A 19,693-nucleotide genomic window follows, 5' to 3' on the forward strand; every position below is an offset into this window, starting at 1 on the left:
TAAGATTATCACATAAATTTCTCAAATTTTGACTGTCCAAAAATAAAGCATGAAGATTAGATAGGTCGGTAGAGAAAAATAAGGACAATCCGCTAGCTTGCTAAAAAACCTTTAAATTGTGGCTAGTTAGTTGACAGAGCGACAAAGAGGGCAGGTGGTATGCTTGTTATCAAACCACTTGTTCAAGCAACCTTTGTGGAAAAAATGCTTGCAAGACAACTCGCTCACCTCCTCGTCAGCTTCGAACCCACAGAGACAAACACAACACTCCATTGTTGTAGTCCACCACAATGACTTGTTCACATGGGTTATTGAAATTCTCCTCTGACTTGCACTAGTGTCGTCTGGAGCGCTCCGGCCGCTAGCATGGAGGGCACCCACCACTTGCAGCACAGATCTCACCGCATTCTTCAAAAGAGCCACTGAGAAAACTGTGTTCATTACTAGCACAGGAAGCACTCCCTCGGCTGCACCAGGGAAGTTAATTGAGAGCCCCATCTTCGAAATTGTATTTGTGCCGCAAAACTTTTAGCCAACTTTAGCCAATTCACCAACATAAACCCTAGCCTACTGCCTACATGGGGCTAGCTAGCTAGCCTATAAATAAATACATCAAAACCTCATCCTAACCACCAGTGGGTTAACCCTGGTCACTGAGCCAAACCATGGTGGGCTCGTCAGTGTTTCCACGTTGCAACACGTGTAGGCTTTATGTGAGATAGTGATTGCTGATTTGATAAAAAAAAAAAAAAAAAAAAAATTGTGCTGGCCTTTTTTTCATTGGAACAAAAAGGGTAAATCTCTTGTTGCCACGTGTCTTCGGAACTTTGCGCTGTCCAATGAGGTGGTTGGTTGGTGACCTTTCAGTTGGGTTCGAACTTTCTTGATTCCCGATGACGCTGGGAGCCTTTGGGCTTGGGGGATTCTGTCCGTAGATCGTAAGAATGGTCTGCATGCCCCTTCAACCAAATTATGGTCCACTTTTTTTGACTATCAAAGCCATCAAGATCATGTTCAAAACCGATAAAAAAAAGAAAAAAGAAAAAAAAAGGAAGATTATTTTCTTAGGTGTTTGAACATTCTAAGCCCTACTTTTTCCATTATATATATATATATATATATATATATATATATATATTATTACGCAGATTCGTAAAAATGATATCGGAACTACAATGTCATGTCATGCTCATATTTTGAATACTTAGAGTCTAAAATGGGCTCATTAATTTTGGGCAAGAAGCAGCTAATTAAAAAAAAAAAAACACACACACACACAAAATGTGTTTCTTGCTATAATTGCTTAATTTGATTTGCAAATTAAGCATAGAGGTAAGTTAAGAGAAAAAAAAAAAAAAAAAAAAGAATTATCAACGGATGGATGAATTAAGATCATCTTGATGAAAGACCAAAATGATAACGATGAGGTAAGAGTTACTGGGCATTATGACACCAAAAATCTCACTTTCACTATATTATCAATTCTCGGTTGGGATTTCTTACAATCTCCTATCCAGATCGAATGCCTCTCACAAATGTCTATTCGATTATCGAGGATTTTCAATTGAGAGAATCCTAATCCATCAATTCATAAACGCTGGGCATCAACCAGCGGCAAAAAAAACATGTATAACAAAAGGTGAAAATTGGCATGAGGACGGGGTTCCCATCTGATCTACGACAAATTGGAAACTACTTGGAACCTCACTCCAAAAGGGGAATCAAGAAATCGTCTATTTGCTCTTTTCGTCTAACACATGTGATTGATTTCCTCCACAAAATCACCCCCAATGATACCAATTGGAGGAGCTTGTTTGCATCATGCATTTAGCGGGCCCTACCTGACGAACTCTAGTCTTTCTGAGTCACAAAGCCAAGAGAATTGAGAAATTATGAACATATCGTATGGAGTGGCCTAACTTATGTTAAATTCTAAAAATGGCCCAAACTAGGGCAGTCCTTTGTCCCATACAAATTAGAATCCCTCTAATTAACTTGCCTGAATTGGATGAAGAGAAAGTTGTAATGCTCACCTACCCTACCTACCCGATGCAGGTAGTAAACTGCCCAAATGCAGCAATTCGAAAACCTAATTGTAAGAGATCTCAATTCAACTGATACAGTCCTAAGCCAGCCTAGTATTTATTCTTTTCGTACTTGGTTAAAGTTTCAAATTTTTAAAGAAACATTATGGCATGTTGCATTGTTGGGTAGCAGTAAGTTGCAAATGGCAGTGAATGCCACTAAACTAACTCCAATCAGCACTGAAATTCTATATGGCTTTCACGTTGTATTTAACTAAAGATTTGAAGATTCTCATTGTTAATAAATAGTGTTACATGTTACGAAAAGGAATCTAATAAATATATGTAAAACTCTCAGAAAATGGTGGTGCTGCGGGTGCAACAGTCATCCCTCTTATTGCTGTTCCCTAACGAGTTGTCGAATTGGAAGGATCAATTCCCATTGCTTTAAAATATGCATGTTCTGCATTTGCCATCCTACCTTGGAATATTGTCCACTCCTTTCTACACCTGTCCCTTACCTGACACCAGTAAAATATACACACGTCAGCACATTTCATACACCAGCGTGTAAGCATGTGAGCATGAAAAGAAAAAGGTTTCCCATACCCCTTGCCATGGTGCCTTTCCATTTTGCGATTCTCCCTGCCAGGGGAAAAAAAAAATGAAATGAAAAAAAATTAGTTTCTCATTCCAGAATGCTTCATAGAAATGAGAATATAAGCAATTAAGCATTGCCAATGATTCCCCTTTTACCTGATTCCCAAGTGAGGGAACACCTTGATGAACAATCCACTGCGAATCTACAACTCCAATCTTCTCATGTGCAGGCTGTTTTCAAGAAGATAAATTTTTATTATATGCAATCACTCCAAGAATTAATTATTAAAGAAGAACAGGGAAAATGAAAAAGAATAAGAGGCAGGTCACTCACGTATACACATTTTCTCAGGGCAAAGTCAAGACCCCACCCATGGACCAAGTCATTCTGCAGTTCTCAAAGAAATGCAACTTTAATATGGTGCAACAGGCCAGAGAGAATGAGCAAAAGTAGAATATTGGTCCATACCTGAATCATATGCCACACGCAGCGCCATGCATCTCTTGAAAACACTGGAGCCATGATTTCAACAAACCTGCATTAATAAAAGGGCAAACAAGGAAGATTTTCTTAAGTTCCACCATTAATAGAGCAGGGCTAAGAAGATAGCATATAAAAGCTACAAAATACTAAAACTGTTCATACGCTGCACAGGGAGGAAGATGTGGGTCACTGCACCAGCCCGGTTTCTCCTCTGTTTCTCTGGTAGAAATTAATTCAGGGAAAGAATATAAGGACTATTTCTTATAAAGATTATTTTGTGTTTGATAATTGATCTAAAATAACAGACTTTTGATCTATGGGCGTATCATTCTTACTTGTGAACTTCACGGTCACCTCTTCTCTTTGTCATCTGCCATGTCAATCCTCTGTTAGGTTCCAAACCAGGCTGCGAAATCTCCAAGCCATGCTTCCTCACTAGTTTTATGTATCTAGGATTGAATGAAGGGAATAAGAAATTGTTCAGCGAACGGAAACATGGTCAGTGGTCACTATGAAACAAGCTATTTCATATCCAATACTCACTCTTCTGCATTAAAATGTTCAACTCCCAGGTCTTCATCCCACATAAATATGTAGTCATACGGAGCCACTATGTCTGGATGCAGAAATCGTTTGGCATACCACCTTGCAAAAAAATTCGGAGGGTAAAAGTAATAAGCATAATTAAAAGAAACCACCAATAAAATATGTGCAAGCTCACTGACAAAAGCAGAATGATAATTTATCATATAAATAATGCATACAATTAACAGTAGTTACTTACCATTTAGTCTGCTTATGAACGCTCACATGAATAGCTTGCTTCGACCACTCAAACTCGTCCCATTCAGTTGTTCGGCCATCGTAATGAAATAGAAGGATTGTAAAGTTCTCTGAAAACTGTGAGAATGACATATTTAGCCACACCAGAAAAGAGCAATGAAAAAAAGACACTCAAACTGGGAAAGGGGAGAGAGAGAGAGAGACCTTTTTCACAGCTGCGTCAATATTGCTTCTCTGATTATAACCTACAGTGAAGGTCACAAGGTACTGTGGTTTTCTAGTCAAGTCCTGCAAATACCAAACTTGATTTAACGTCCACGGTTTCAGTTTTCATTAAAAGACAGTAGAATGGTAGACATGATACTGGAATTAAGTAAATGCATTGTATCAACATCTATCAATTTTGAGACATTACCATTTCTTCATTTATGAAGTTCTATATATTTAATAAACCAAAAAATATATACATAACATTCATAGAAAAGTCTAGCTGGTTTGTAACTAGCCATATTCCAAGATATCACTCTCTTCCATGCCAAACAACTTCTCGACTTCAGTATCCGAAAAAAAAAAAATGTTCCCTACAATACTATATATAATCAATCTGCACTAACTAGATGTTCTTAAGGTGCATCATATTTACATAAGAAACAAAAACTTGCAGGCTCTTGAAACATTGTAACCACATAGCACTTCTAAGTTGTAGAAAGAATACACACCTCACTGGGCTTACCCCACAATCTTCGCAGGTAGAGGTCTGACTCAGCTTCAATAACTCCTGGAGGTAGTCTTTCTGCACCTCTAGGATTTGAAGGAACCCAAATCTGCAGCACAATCAAAAGCAAAGCAGGAAAATAAGTGTAAATGTATAGATATGCACTTTTTCTATTTCCAACATGATCATATTCAAAAAGACATGCACTGAATAGTAGAATTAAGGATTTAAAAGTAGTTATAAAATACTCAAGACAATAGCTGTTCTCTATGATCCACTAAATATGCCAACAGAGGAATATAAAGGACATGGCCAACTTTAACTACAACATTTTAATCGAAGCATAGGGTTCTTGTATGTTTCCCCCCCATCAATAATAACGCAAATGCCAGATGTATGACCATGTTTATGGAGTACCTTTTCACTTAGTCTCCTCATTTTTATCTTTTACCCTATTTTAACGTCTTGTGCCTATTTTATTCATCAAGCCTGCCACCTAAATCCGGAAATATCTTCTATTGCACTACTCTTTAATCAATAGTGAGAAGATATCCACGAAGAAGAAAACATAGAGGTATTTGTTTCATATAAAATTAAGATAGCAAACTCCCTGGGCAGTCAGGTTAAAAATGTGTCACTTTACAAATCACAACAAGCGGATTTCAAGTTCTTCCCAGAAAGTTCAGATTGCTCTAACCAAAATAGTGCTTCCAAGAAAGTAAAAAGCGTGCTAGAATCTCAAATGCACTTAAGGATCTGGTTCCAAAATGTATCTGCTAACTTTTTAAATATCATCAGAGAAAGCCATATAAAACCTGTGAACCTAGAAATTTCAAATAAGCTAGTAGAAGAGGAGGAGGTTTACCTTCGATGTATCATTCAAATTTTGAGCTTGAGTTGAGCTTCTGTTGTTAACATTAATAGATGACCAAGCATTTCGAAGGCCTGACTCTTTACCCTTAATGTATGAGAGATCGATTGTAGGAAGAAGGTTGGATGATAGGTTCAGCTGCAAATTTTAGAGAGCAAAAAATGTCCCATCATCTAGCTAAATAAGATCAATATAAAATCTACACAACCATGTAACCTCAAAGAAATGAAGACAAGTCTGTGTACCTTAGTTAATGACAACGATGGAAAGGATACTCCTATGAAGAACCCAAAAACTACTCCAACAAAAGTAGTAACAATAAGCCTCATGGTCTCATGTGGTTTTCTGCTAACAGGACTGCAGCCAAGAAGATTAAAATGTTATATAAAGAAAGATGCCATCATATATAATAACATAATCAAATTTCTAAATATCTCTTTCTAGTGATTTATGACATCAGAAATACTGGACCTGCGAGAAAGGATTCCCATTTTATTTACAATCTTCTGAATATATGTTCACCAAAAAATAAGCTGAAATGTGGAAATCGGGAGCTGATCTGCATTATCTAACAAGTTTTGAGTTGCCAATCCTCCGTGAAAGTAACAGAGACCCTCATGGAAGAGACCTAATACCTGGTGTGACATTTTATAAACAGGACCATAAGTTTAAGTGCACTGCTTCCAGATGAAAATTTAATGAGAGATGTAAAGAATAACAGTTGCAGAGAAAGCATGAATTATGTAGCAATTGAGAATATATACATATATACACATATACTTTTATGATGAAAATCCTAACGAAATTTTGGTAGTACCTACAAGTCACAACCCAAAGCTGCTACCAAATGTAATTCTATCACAAATTTTGGAAGGCCATATATCTCACAACCCAGAGTAGCTACCGAACATAATTCAATCCCAAAGTTCAGAAGCTCACATAAGAAGCTCTCGGTCTTACACTCTCTTTAAACAACAACAACATCATCATCTCACTCTTAGTTCTCTTTAAAATATATGGATATTGTAGAATTATGAAACCCCAATCAGAGATTACCATAGTACTGCTGTACTGGCAAACTCACGCAAAAATAATTTGACTTTTGGACGCAAACAATAGCAAACTCTACACTCAAACCCAACAAGTAGTCAGATGAGAAACCATGTGATTCTTCCTAATTACCCTCTACAAACAGCTCTACAACCAATAATCACGTGCTGCCATTTTGACAGAAAGATAATAACCTGGGAACAAACAAGAACCAACCCATGCTATTCAAACCCTCAACTGAGTCCCCAAATTAAGCAGCCGTGTGACTTTTTTGATTTGTCCCCAAATCTTAATTAAATCAAGGAAATCCATTTCCCTAGTATTCTGATTAAGAAAAGCAGCTATGCTTGCTTACATTGAAAGATTTAAAAACTACCAAAAACAAAAACCCAAGCATAAAGTTAGCTCAGAAATATATATATATTAAAAGTAAATACTCCCAATCATTATTTCCAAGAGTCTTCTTGATCACATGCATACTATTGACTTAGAACCAAAATGGCCAAATTAAAAAAAAAAAATCAATCTTTATTTACTTCAATAATAATTTTGAAGAACACAACAAATGACAGCCTCCCTTAGATTGCCGACAAAAAAAAAAAAAAAAAAAGGTAAACTTCGAACCTCAATAAAAGCTAAATAGTCATACTCCAAATTTTTATTTGCTTCAGCTGAGTGGAGTTTTTTTTTTTTTTTTTCCCCAGGTCTCAAACAAGGAAATCGAATTCCCAGAAATATTAGCTAATATTAAAACTGACCCACCAAACGGAAAAGTAAATTACACACAAAAAATATATTAAAGGCGAATGAAAGCTTACCAGAAAAACAACCCTAATAACCGGAGCAAGATCCGGAGAAGGAAACCGTTTCGAAGCTGAGAATCACGAGAAAACCACTTCCCTGTGGAATTTGATATCACCCACTTCGTGATCGCCTTTTAAATGGTGAAAGGTAAAAGAACCGTATCAAATAAACGAGGAATTTACCACCAAAAATTAAAAAGAGAGAAAGCAATAGTATCTAGCTTTGGCAGAATGAGATCCCTTCTGATCTCTGAGACTTGGAAAGGAAAGACAAAGGAATATTATTAAGAGGTATTAAGAGGTTTTGGAGAATTCTTCGTGGCTGGTGTACTTGGTTTTAGCCTTCAGGCCTTTGTTGTGTTCTGTTTCGTTCGGAAATTTATTTGATCGGAAGGACATTTATGATTTATGTTTGGACTTCGATGATAAATAGAGTTCTTCTTTACTAAGAAATGTGGATTTTCTTGTTATCTAATAATAATTTTTTTACCAAAATAAAAACTACCATTTTATTCTTAATAAATAAATGAAAGAAAATCATAAATCCAACCTTTAGTTGCTGCCCTGTGTGTGATATGATGACTGCCCTTGTCCTTCAATCTGTATTTTAATGGTTGGTTTATGATAATGGAGTCTGAAAGACTGAAACAACCCCACTAATTTTTATTTTATTTTTTATTTTTAAAAAAAGAATCAGAAAAAAAAAAAGTGCATACACACAATTTACAAATGGAGAGAATGAGTGAGTTATGACAAAAGACAAAGAGTACAAATGCTTTTTTAATGAACATAAAAAGGTTGTCTTTCGTTTTTTTCGTTTTTGCTTTTACTGATTTCACCAACAAAAATAAAAATAAAAATAAATTTTCTGCTTTTACCGATAATGGCTTCGCTCACAAAAAAAAATCCTATGATAATAAAAAATTTGATGAAACAAATTTAAACTTTTAGCATAATTAATAATTGGATAATAATAGATATCCCAATACTTTTTTCCAAATGATCTGGTTCATTCAATAAATAAATAGATTTTTTTTTTTTTCTTAAATGAATGTGGGGTTTAGATCATTTGAGAAAGAGAATTTGAGAAAAAATGTTGAGATACCTAACGGCCCTCTTAATAACTTAACATGATAATTCAAATCGGAGTACTTGGCGATCGAAGTACCTATTAAGCTCAATGAGAGACCCTTTTGACTCAAGTAAGCCTATAATTTTGGTGCACCACAAGTGTAATGCACATACTCCCAGTATAGCATATAGATGTGGTATGCTATATTCCTTTCAACCCAAACTTAGGCCTCTAAACCATCAAGACCATGAAAGAAAGTGTATCTCTTATTTATTGTTTTGCCTATTTAAAGTCGACTCAATAAGGAAAGGAGTCATCCAAGCATTTCCAATGGAAAATGGAAAACAATTTATTAGTATATGCCGCCTTTCATATTGGCCATTTCACCTTCCTCCCTTGTCATACTAAATTCACTTACCATATTGACATAATGCTTATAAATGATGGTAACAGTCGTATATTTTTTCTTCCCCAGTCTTTTTTTATTGGGATTTCTTTCTCAAATATTCAACTAACTTAGGCATTAAAGGTTTCTCACTGGCCCCTATTCAGCAGGCATTACACTATAATTTTTTCTTGTTTTGTAGGTGCCTCATCGCCAACTCGGCCATTTAAAAATATTATATCAACACAAACTTTAGAGTTTATTTCACGTTTCAATTGAAATGGTACATGTATTGTGGTGTCACAGCTAACAAAATGCCTGACCCACACCCAAAGGCCACAGGCCACACCATATTTGGTATGCACCTTTTTTAAGTGACATTTGCATTTTCAGGGACAGAATGACTCCTAAAGGGGGTTTTGAATCATTGAAGGAGCTTATTATGTTTTAAACCTCTCTTGGTTGGCTGTGTGTATGAAGATGATTGGACTGCTATCTTTTGTGATATAGTCACCTTAATTTAAAAAAAAAAAAAAAAAAAAAAAGGGAAACCAAGTCAGCTTGAATCTTCTAAATTTTTTTTTTAGTGTATTCTATTTTTAATTTTTACCATTTAATTTTAGGATAAATTGACTCATTAAAACTCATATTAGTAGGGTTGGAAGCCTATAAATGAACAAAGCTATTTGCGAACAAGTTTGGATTCAACTCAAAATTGGTTCATTTATTAAAACGAATAAATTTATATAATAGAATCATTATGTAATGTTAGTCGGTGATAAGATCTTGAATAAGCTCAAGCTTGTTCAAAAAATAAACCAATAGAATTTGAACAGCTTATCTAACTCGGTGATAAGATCAAGCTTGGCTCGTGTGAAGAAAAAAAATTAGATGAACCGAACTCGAACATTCAGTACTTAGTTTGGCTTGGTTTCATTAAGAATATAAAATAAATTTATTTAATAGAATCATTATGTAATGTTAGTCAAAATATTGCATAATGAAGTATGAGTGATACTTCGTATTTACATATCAGATTCGAATAACGTTGAGATATGGGTATAATCATATAAGTAAACTTTAATTAATCGGGTTAGATTCATTAATATTAACCTGCTAATTTTGTGTTACATTCATGGGTCATGTAAAAAATTGTTAACTTTAAATGTTGCGACGCATGCTAGGTTTGGATTATATCAAGACACGTGTATAAAATTATATAATTCAACATTAATCTGACTCATTTAATTAAACAAGTCAGCCTCATTTACCATATTTTGTTAATTTTATGTTAGATTTCTGTCAAAATCATTGATCTTATAAAATTAAAACCAAAAAAAAAAAAATCGCTAAATGAAGTAAATGTTATCATATTGTTTTTCAAGTAAAAAGGTAAAAATATTGACAGCTGACTTGACTACATCGTGTGGGACATGTGGGTGCCCAAGAGGCATTAAGGACAGACAGAATTAGGTACATAGAGACATAGTGAAAGACCACGAATCACACGACCAAATGGTTCGACATTTCAAATTTCAATCATTCAATGGCAAAATAGGCAACAATTTACATAATAATCTTCACGGGACTAATTAATTTTGTTTAGATCCAATGGCTATCAACAGTGGCGGACGGTGGGGGGCAGTGGGATCAACTAAAGCTATCCCCGGCCACTTCCGCGCCCCCCAAGTTTGAAAATCCCCCTTCTAAATGTGAATAATACCTTATTTGACTCTTCCAACTTCTTTGTTTTTTTTCCTTAAATTATGGCCCTTTTTTTATTTTTTTTATTTAAAAAAAACTACTACTTTAATCTCTTTATTTTATTTTTTTATTATTATTATTAAAAAAAAAAAAAAAAACCCTTTGAGCTTCTATGACCCTCCCAAAAATTTGAAAAATTCATGTCCTTCTCTACAAATATGAAAATATTGGTCCTAAATGCTAGCTCAATTTGTTAAAAATCACGCTTCATAAAATAAAAGTCACTAATTCGATTTTCTCTTCCCCTTTCTTTTCATTGTGGCATGTAAAAAAAAGAAAATTCTATTGGAATCTCCATTTTTTAAAAAAATAAAAATAAAAAACTCTTTAATCTATTCAAAGCCTTGGCCTTTCTCAAAAATCTAAGAAAAACATAAATTTGGGTTTTTTTTTCTTTTTCTTTTTTGAAAAATATAAAATTTATTTACTCGAAATATGAAATAAAAATTTTCAAAATTACTTTTCGAAATTCAGGACAATCGACTTTCCTCCTTCCTTCCCTCAACTCTTTTTCTTCCCCATGCTTTCTCTCTTCTCCACAGCTTCCAAGCTGATTATGATGTTTATGCTTTTACCTCTGGTGAAAAAATGATTGGAGATTACTTGTTAAAAAAAAATTAGCATTCGCCTATAATATTGCAACCTTTTCCGTTCATTTTTTGGCAGGAGTTGATTTTTTCAACGAAAATAAGGCTGATTGAATCCTAATCAAATTCCCTTTCTTTTATTAGGACCCAATTAATTGACTGGCCGTTATATTGTTATCGATTTGGCACATTTGGAGCAGTCCACGATTTATGCCGAAACGTACGCAGATATTCTTATTTAGGGTTGAAAGAGTCGTAGAAAACAAGCATTTATAAGCTGAAAATTTGACCTCTTCACGTACCTCTAAAGTCCTCCCTACGTTTGGTTCGGTGGGTTCGGTCTCCATTTCAGTACGTTGCTACTTTGCTCCTTCCACACGGTGGCTCAGGACTCAGGACTCAGGTCTCCCCTTCAAGTTTTGAGGAAAAAGCAAAACTTGAATGCTGTGGGCCGTGGCCCGTAGGCATGAAAGCCCAGCTTAAAAGTTCAATTTTGCAGAACAGAATTAGGACAATTATTTCACGTGTGAATGCATCGCTACATCGCTAGCTACATTGCACAAGCCACAATTAAAAAGCCAACCATATTATTTCTAACTGTAATTGGCCTTCTTCACCAGCCATACATAACGAACAAAAGTTATATCTCGTTTTCTCAAAACGAGATAAATTAAACATATAAAATAAAAGTAAAGAAACAATACGCTTACCGAAAAAAACAAGAAAAAAAGAAGCAAACCCACATTAAGAGACTTATTTCTCTTCTACACGAATACGTCTTTATATGATAATATGAAAAAAATGGCTCGGACTCCAATGATGCAGCCAGAAAATTTGATCTTCCTCACATAATCACCTTCATGGTGATCACTTTCCCCATCCATATTTGAATTTGTACTGTTTTGTTCTGAGGTTAAGCAAGTAAACTCCAGTGTCCTCCGCTTTCCAATTGCAGTGGTTTCCACCGCACTCTCTTTTGGTTGCTTTGTCACTGACGCCGAAAGTCGAGCTTGTAAACCCATGTCGCAGATCGCAGCTGAAAGCCATGGCGCGTGTTACATTGTAGTTAAACTCGTAAGCCTCCTTGGGCAGAAGAATTTGAAGGTTGAGATCAATGTATGGGTTCTGGTTTTTGCAGTTGACGTTAAGCACTTTGTTGTTAAGGTTGTTGATGAACTTCACATAGTGCTTTCTCGTGCGGGGTACCCCGACGGAGCTACCCAGGCCAAAGGCTAAGACAAGGACGATTGCAAGGCAATAAGACTTGGCCATTGTCGCGCGCTCCATCTTCAAATGTTGACGAGGAGTATGCTTGCAATTTGCAGTCGTCCCTGTGCTTATAACAGCCAATGAGTGCTCTCGGGTGTGGCTGCCTGCTGCGCACTTCCCATTTCTCCCAACTTATAGGGTAATTGTGGCTCAGAAACTTGTGGGCTGTCACCATTTTTAGGAGCTTGGTGGGTGTACACCAATGCAAACTTGGAATGCAAGGTCGAGCTTGATCCACTGGGAGCTCTTTTTCCGGTCAACTCAAACATAAATTAGACTATGCCTCACACAAACTGCGGGATTACTAAATATGGAAACATATTAGAGGGTGAAGAGAGAACTAAATATCCACGTCAAAAATATTGGAGGGTGGCACTCAATTCCAAATCAATGGCCATTGTGATTTTGGAAATTGGATCACTCAGACAGAGTGAAAGACAAAACACACAGTATCAAAACTGTCCAGGCATATTCCATATCAATGGTACAACTGCCTACCTCTTAAATAAATCATCTCAAATTTCGCATAAAATATTCAAATTCGATAAGTGCAATTTCAGTGCCAATGTCACAAATAAAGTAGATTCCATATAACTTGATATGATACAACCAGTGGTTCCCGAATCCCGGTTGAGTTTTTTGTCCTTTGTTAGACCTTTTTACATACAGCTGAAGAGAAGCATCCAACATCATCTATGAACTTATATTGCCAACAATAAACCCTAAAACCTTTCAGCTATTTACAACTTTTTCAATGTCCAAGTTTTAGTCAGAGGACAAACAAGCAGACCAATAAACTATACAGTATAGTAACCTCTCAAATTACACAGAATATGCACCGACCAGGCAAGAAGTTCTGAATTCTATACCACCTCATTCTCTTCAACTGAACATGGTATGCATTCCCTCTATTCCGTGAAAGATCCCCGCCGTCAGACATTTCAAATCCTTGTTATCCTTCCTGAGCGTGACCATTTAAATCAGATAAATCTGTAAAAGATGGAAGCCAGAGTTCTACACGAGTTCCACCGGCTCCAAGGGCAGCATCTGTGGTCCGAGGAGATATGACACGGATGACACAGCCATAACTCTCAAGTATCTCACGAGCAACAGCTAGCCCAGCAACAAAGTTCCATGTCATGTTGTCTTCAACCATATCTTCTGAGAAGAGATCTGCTCCAAATGGTGTGAGGGAATGCATCTGTGTCTGCAAGCCAATGCAACAATAAAATCTCATCCAATCAACAATCTAGGAAAAAAAATAGACTATAGGAACTATAGAAGTAATGACCTATAGATGGTACCTTTTCTTACTGTTTTTTTTTTTATGCTAGCAACATAAGTTCCTCACATCTTGTACTCATAAAGTACCCGCTCCATGCAGAAAGAAATTAATGGAAGTTTTATATTTTTAGATATTAAATTAGGTGGACGATAACAGATACCAATCACCATTTCAAATTTCAGAGTGCATAAGTGTTGGATCTAGAGAATTCTTGATTAGGTCAGGGGAGGGGGGAATGATCGAAGGCACTTATTCTTTGGCAAGTTGTGGATAATATCTCAGAAGTATGGAGGGGCCAAAACATAATTTTAAAAGGATTCAATTTAACTTGGTGTGTGTTCTATAGGAGGGCCATTATCACCCTCAGCTACTGAAATACACCCTTGTGAGTAGATGACTCTCTCTTTCTCTCTCAGTGAGTGTCAAGGCTTCTATTTTAAACACACTCCAATAAAAGAAAAACATTTTTTTCCAAGCCAAAAACTTAGTAAGAGCATCAAATACTTGGTTCATATGGTTTATTGGGTGGTTAGCCTATTTTATTGAAAGAATATTAGTTAAGGTCTATAGTTGTTGCGGTATTCTCTTGGAAAGACAGGCACTAATATGGATCTATTTTCCTATTAAAGTTTCATGAGTAGACATATGCATATAAAACACAGAGAAGGGACACCACAATTTCTAGTTTGGTTATTTGAAAAAAGTCGGCAGAGTGGAGAATTCACTATTTTTACCATATAGTGCATATCAGGCCCATCATCATCAATAACTACAAGAGTACCACCAGCAGGTGCTCCAGTAAACACAATTTCAACCTTTCCTCCAACATGTGTACGCAACAGTGCACCCTCAATCAAATTGCTCAGAGCCTGGCGCAACGCAGGTTCTTCCACGGCAGCTTCTAACGGATCCGAGAGTTCACTTAGTTCTACCATACGTTGCTGCTTATGGGCAAGAGGTCTAACAGCCTCAACCAGAGCTGCCAACACATCAGAAACATTGCATGGTCTTCCTGACATAAAGAAAGAACATAAGCAAAAGGAAATTTCAAATTTAAGACTAGTGAATGAGATCAAATTTAAAATATCTTGCATTTAGAAAAGATAAATGGATTTGGGGTTTGCTTAGGTTCTCCTTAGATGGACCACCATATATATATATATATCTGAATCAAAACTTATAATATACAGTTAATGGGAGAGGATGCTGGAGCCCTCTCCATCTACAACAATGAGTCCCAATTTACCTAATTCCATGTTGTAGAGGAGCAAGAGCCAGAGGTGGGAGGGGCATCTCTAAATCCTTGGCTACAGCATTTAGAGAAAGTGGCTTGCCAGAGGTTTGCTTCTTATTTCTGGAACCATCACTTGAAAAGTTATCTGGTAACTGAGACCTCACTGACTCATGGGTATAAGTTGAATGATGCACTTTCTTCAACGTTTCTTCGTTATAGTGCACTATATTAGCCTAGAAAATCACAACATAATAATGTCAGAAATACTTCACAGAGAAGTTACTTAAGAGAGTTCTAAAGTAGATGCCAAAGGAGCATCTGGTAGACAAAAAAGTAGACAAGAGAGTCAACTTAGTCTTTACTAAAACAGCAAAACAATCAATAATCAAGAAACAAAAGATGAGGCAACGGAATTGGTTGAGCTAGCCATGTCTAAAGAGTAAGCCATTTTATCCCAGTGATTTAAGAAATCCATCCTTAACAATATGCTTATAAGAGCTTAAGATTCATAACACAAAAGAGGTGATTGTAACATAGGACACTTCACAATGAATTTGCAGGAAATTATGTGCGAAAGTTTAAGAGAAAAAAGGCTAGGAAAGGAAGGTGTTCAAATGGTGCTTCAAAGCCATTCGAACAAATCTCATCCGACCAACGGTGGGTCAGAGTGGGAAGTGGCATTTGTGGCGTCCCACGTCGCTTGGGTATAGAGATGGGGATGTGCATATATATATACTTACACCCTTCAAGATAACAATGCGTCTTAAAGCCGTGAAGTCATAAACCCATCAGAACTCCGTAGTTAAGCGTTCTTCTGCGAGAGTAGTATTAGGATGGGTGCATCTTTGGAAGTCTGGTTCGACGGAGCTAAAAGTGAACAATATTGTGTGTCATTGGAGTGGGGTGTTACAAATGGTATCAAAGCCATTGCCCAGCCTGAGATGGGGAGAGCGTGCACAAGCCCATGAAGATCGCTAGCTGGCACTGGCTGGGATGGACGCCAAGAATGGGCTAAACCCATGAGGGTCGCCAGCGGGGATGCCGGGTCCTAAGAGGGGGTGATTGTAGCGTCCCACATCACCTGGGAATGGAGATGGAGATGTGCTTATATGTATACTTACACTCTTCAAGATAACAACGCGTCTTAAAGCCGTAATGGTCATGAACCCATCAGAATTCCACAGTTAAGCGTTCTTCTGTGAGAGAAGTACCAGGATGGAGCCAAAAGCGGACTGTGTATCATTGGGGTGGGGTGTTACAGCATTTGAACGAAAAAGTAGATCTTATGGCAGCTAAGGTTTTTCTCATTATTTTTTGTGTGTTTATTAAGTTTTTCTGGTTACTTTGTAATTTTATGTTATTAGGTTTAGGGTTATGGGTTGTAACCTATTGAAAGGCATGGTCCGGACTTCATAATCATCATTAATCAACTTTTGAATTAAAATAATTTGAGCGAGTTTCTCTTTGTCCTGGTGGTTTCCAATACAGTTAGGGTTTAACATTACTTAGCTCTTTATCCCTATATCTTTCACTACATCAGATTGACTAAGAAGATTACTTGAATATGCAGGCTCCCATTCTAATATGGCCTAGTAGCCGGGATATTGATAGTTGACAAAAAAAAATTACTAAATTGACCCATGAGGTTTAGCCTTGTATCAAATCATTCCCAGAGGTGCAAAAATTATCTTAAATATTTTTGGGATAACGTCTTATCTCAAACTGGGTGTCCACAGCATCGCCAAATTATCGTCTTTCCATGTAAACTAAATGCTGAGTCAGCTTGACACATGGCAAAAACAAAAAAGAAAAAAAAAGACGGGAAATAAATAAAAAGAGTGGGAAGGCAACCTACTCCCTTAGCCAGTGAAGGGGGTGGGGATGGCTCGACCACCCCCAAAATAACTGAAAAAAGAACATGTTACAATTTCTTTCAAAAAGATTTCTTAGTTAGAATACAACTACACCTGAACAAAACAGTGGTACCTAAATGAATAGCATACAAGAAGAAATGATGACAAAACTATGAATATGTGTGTATCTATGCATGAGAGAGAGAGAGAGAGAGAGAGAGAACCTTTGTCAAGTAAACAGCATCCTGGATTTGTTGAAGGGTATCTCTCATACTATCACCTTGCACCAGCATGTCTTCGACAATGTCATAAGCAATCTGCCAGATCGTTTATTTCAGGTATAAGTTAAAAAATAAAAACATAAGTTATAATTGAATTCCAGATTACATAAGCAGTAGCACATGTACCTCACTTCTCTTCAGCTGAATAGACAGCATCTTACTTAAAGTCCGAATGCTAGAAAGAGGACCACGAATCTGTTGAGAGATTTTAATGAAAGGACAACCACAACAAGTTTAATAAACGACCTTGGAAACCAAAGAGCAACAAAAATAGCAAGACTGCTTACTTGTTCAACCAGATTGCTCATCCTGACATTATTTTGCCATGACGATTGCTTGAGTAACATTGCTTTCTGTGGATGAAGCAAGCAAGTTAGCAAGAAATCTGAATGAAAAAAAGGCCATCAAAACAAATAAAAGGTGAAACCCAAATATGCCAGAAACTTATAGAGTGACATGCTAAGGAATCAGAACAATAAAACCAAGGGAGAGCAACTAAGGAGAAAGGTGATTAAACCTACAACTCAAACTCAAGTGAACTCAGTTTTAATCCCAACTGATAGCAGATGACTAAAAACATACAGAGTGAACTAAAATTGATATTTATGGAGGCCAAAGTTTCCCCAGGCAACCATTACAGCTCTCTATAGACTTGAATCCCTTGCTTATACAGTTATACTGTCAGTCTAGCACTCTTATTATGAAGTTTCTGTAAAATGTGTCAAACTCAATTAGCATAGAATTCTTAACGTGGGTTGATATAACCAGTTGCAGGTGACAAGCATATGAGCAAGCATCCACCGGTTACACCAACACCAAGAGCAGAGGCAACTTCAACCACGTACGTTAAACAACAGAATACAAATTCAGTCTTTGTCCTCTTTCATTAAATGGCACTCTAACGAGTAATGCCACATTGTCACAAAGTACCACCACTCTCTATTTCCAAAATACAACTCCAGAGAAAGATACAAGTTATCTACCTGATCCATAACATGAGCCATGGCTAGAGACCGAGCTATGTTGATAGCATTTGCTCTTTGCTCAGCACTAAACCTGTACATTCTCTTTGGCTCTTCCTTGACACTCCGAGTTTCCCACGAGCCCAGAGGCGAAGCATATGCTTCCTCCGGAGAAGGGTAGCGGTGAATTAAATCACGCCCTTCACTCTCTCCATTCCCACACGTTTCCATCGGAAGCTCGGCAACCAAGAATCCCAACACAAACGGGTGTTTCACCATCGGAAAAACCACAGCCCTATTCTCAGGCATAACTTCTACCTACAATTTAAATTTAAATTTGAAATTTAATTCAATTCAATTCAATCAATAATAACCATCATTAACAAAAACGAGCCGAGTGAGTGACCACCAAAATAAAAGAAATATCATACTTGTTGATTGGAGAGTGCAGCTTCTGCTGCGCGCAAACCCGTCGGAACACTGAAATTGCCGACTATGATAACAGTGTCAGCTACATCCGCTCCTCCAGGATAAACAGTAACACGACGTAGCTCTAGACGGTCCATGACATAACTACCAGCTGGTCTTACATAGACCTACAGAAACCACTTTAATTACTTTTCTTTCTAAAATAAGCTTTATTCAACATAATAACAGTAATTTTCCAGATCAAAACTGCTGCTCCCTTTTGGATCATAATTCTTACGGAACTCTACTTCCTTAAATCCTAACCACTATTTACATATTAAGTGGTCTGCAATGAATTCAAGAAAAATTAAGAATATTCTAAAATCTGAACTCAGCATGACGCATATGATAAATGCAGAGGTGGTAAAAATCTAGTATTCTTAATTTGAAAACAGTAGTTAGGATTTGAGGAGACAGTATCCAGAGATATTCACCCCTCACTTATTTGAGCTAAAACACTTGAAATTTTCTTGGCAGCCAAACAGAGCTTATGGAAAAACGAACAGAATGAGTCACTGACAGACCGAGAGCAGAGCTTCGGGATCGACAATTCGGCGAAAGAGGTCTAGCTGCTCGACGCAGAGTCTCTGAAAATCGGGGCTCGGGAGGACGAGGCGGCTCTTTTGGTCCTTGTCGATCCGCTGCATGAACTCCACGGGAGAGGTGGAGGCTCTGCGAATGGCGGAGGCGAGGGCGGAGGCGGAGGAGACCATGGCTCCGTCGGGCTCATCGTCGTCTTGGGACACGTGGCGGAGCGCGTGGCTTGGGCTAGAGCTTGCGAGCGAAGAGGGAGAGGAAGAGGGAGCGAAGAGGAGGAAGGAGCGTCTTCTGTGAGCATTTGGTCCGAGAGAGTGAAGGGAGGTGTAGAAATGGGGGGCACAGGTGTGAGAGTGTGGGCTGGAGAGAGGTGGTTGAGGAGGAATTGCGAAGAGTAACATCGTAAGCGATGGCGGAGGAGGAGGAGTGGGCGCAGCATTTCTCAAAGATAATACAAATGAACGACATTTTTAAAACACCCGACGACGCCGTTTGGTTTACTTGTGTATAAAGACGGCTTGGTTGTTTCTTTTCTTTCTTTTTTGTATGGATATAATTGCACAAATTTCCCAAATTATTACAATCTTGACTATCCGTGACGAGTCTCTACTAACCGAAAATAACTAAAAGAATGTTCTTTTTTTCATCTTTTATTTATTTTTATTT

The 19,693-nt window shown here is 37.2% G+C and overlaps 4 protein-coding genes across 4 annotated transcripts; all 4 read right to left on the bottom strand.

Moving 5' to 3' along the window:
• On the bottom strand, positions 1–565 carry LOC132179749 (probable E3 ubiquitin-protein ligase XERICO). Its single transcript, XM_059592514.1, has one exon. It carries the CDS (start codon positions 496–498, stop codon positions 127–129), a length of 372 nt encoding a protein of 123 aa, XP_059448497.1. The 5' UTR covers positions 499–565; the 3' UTR covers positions 1–126.
• Positions 566–2,261: 1,696 nt separating this feature from the next.
• LOC132177636 (uncharacterized) lies at positions 2,262–7,763 on the bottom strand. Its single transcript, XM_059590035.1, has 15 exons — positions 7,346–7,763; positions 5,949–6,112; positions 5,723–5,834; positions 5,472–5,615; positions 4,611–4,715; positions 4,096–4,179; positions 3,893–4,008; positions 3,652–3,753; positions 3,444–3,557; positions 3,271–3,327; positions 3,094–3,160; positions 2,959–3,012; positions 2,781–2,855; positions 2,634–2,669; positions 2,262–2,545 (listed from the first exon to the last, which is right to left on the bottom strand). The coding sequence occupies exons 2-15, from the start codon at positions 5,966–5,968 to the stop codon at positions 2,432–2,434; spliced, it is 1,200 nt and encodes a 399-aa protein (XP_059446018.1). The 5' UTR covers positions 5,969–6,112; positions 7,346–7,763; the 3' UTR covers positions 2,262–2,431.
• Positions 7,764–11,765: 4,002 nt separating this feature from the next.
• LOC132178461 (uncharacterized) lies at positions 11,766–13,347 on the bottom strand. The gene is made up of 2 exons (XM_059590897.1): positions 13,234–13,347; positions 11,766–12,521 (listed from the first exon to the last, which is right to left on the bottom strand). Exons 1-2 carry the CDS (start codon positions 13,345–13,347, stop codon positions 12,006–12,008), a joined length of 630 nt encoding a protein of 209 aa, XP_059446880.1. The 3' UTR covers positions 11,766–12,005.
• On the bottom strand, positions 12,974–19,466 carry LOC132180019 (chloroplast sensor kinase, chloroplastic). The gene is made up of 9 exons (XM_059592860.1): positions 19,015–19,466; positions 18,454–18,618; positions 18,044–18,340; positions 17,348–17,413; positions 17,187–17,255; positions 17,004–17,096; positions 14,939–15,159; positions 14,427–14,700; positions 12,974–13,614 (listed from the first exon to the last, which is right to left on the bottom strand). The coding sequence occupies exons 1-9, from the start codon at positions 19,426–19,428 to the stop codon at positions 13,360–13,362; spliced, it is 1,854 nt and encodes a 617-aa protein (XP_059448843.1). The 5' UTR covers positions 19,429–19,466; the 3' UTR covers positions 12,974–13,359.
• Positions 19,467–19,693: the final 227 nt, after the last annotated feature.

Source organism: Corylus avellana, chromosome ca4, assembly GCF_901000735.1.
Source record: "Corylus avellana chromosome ca4, CavTom2PMs-1.0".
Taxonomy (NCBI): domain Eukaryota; kingdom Viridiplantae; phylum Streptophyta; class Magnoliopsida; order Fagales; family Betulaceae; genus Corylus; species Corylus avellana.

Coding starts and splice junctions, on each gene's coding strand:
- LOC132179749 (XM_059592514.1), bottom strand. CDS start 498: ATGGGGCTCTCAATTAACTTCCCTGGTGCAGCCGAGGGAGTGCTTCCT.
- LOC132178461 (XM_059590897.1), bottom strand. CDS start 13,347: ATGTCTGACGGCGGGGATCTTTCACGGAATAGAGGGAATGCATACCAT. Junction 12,522..13,233: donor CTGGTCGGTGCATATTCTGT/GTAATTTGAGAG, acceptor AGAAATGGGAAG/TGCGCAGCAGGCAGCCACAC.
- LOC132180019 (XM_059592860.1), bottom strand. CDS start 19,428: ATGTTACTCTTCGCAATTCCTCCTCAACCACCTCTCTCCAGCCCACAC. Junction 15,160..17,003: donor ATGCTGTTTACTTGACAAAG/GTTCTCTCTCTC, acceptor GTGATTTTCTAG/GCTAATATAGTGCACTATAA. Junction 13,615..14,426: donor GGCCTGATATGCACTATATG/GTAAAAATAGTG, acceptor ATTGGCTTGCAG/ACACAGATGCATTCCCTCAC.
- LOC132177636 (XM_059590035.1), bottom strand. CDS start 5,968: ATGGGAATCCTTTCTCGCAG. Junction 4,716..5,471: donor ATTTGAATGATACATCGAAG/GTAAACCTCCTC, acceptor ATTGTGCTGCAG/ATTTGGGTTCCTTCAAATCC. Junction 3,328..3,443: donor GGTGACCGTGAAGTTCACAA/GTAAGAATGATA, acceptor AATTTCTACCAG/AGAAACAGAGGAGAAACCGG.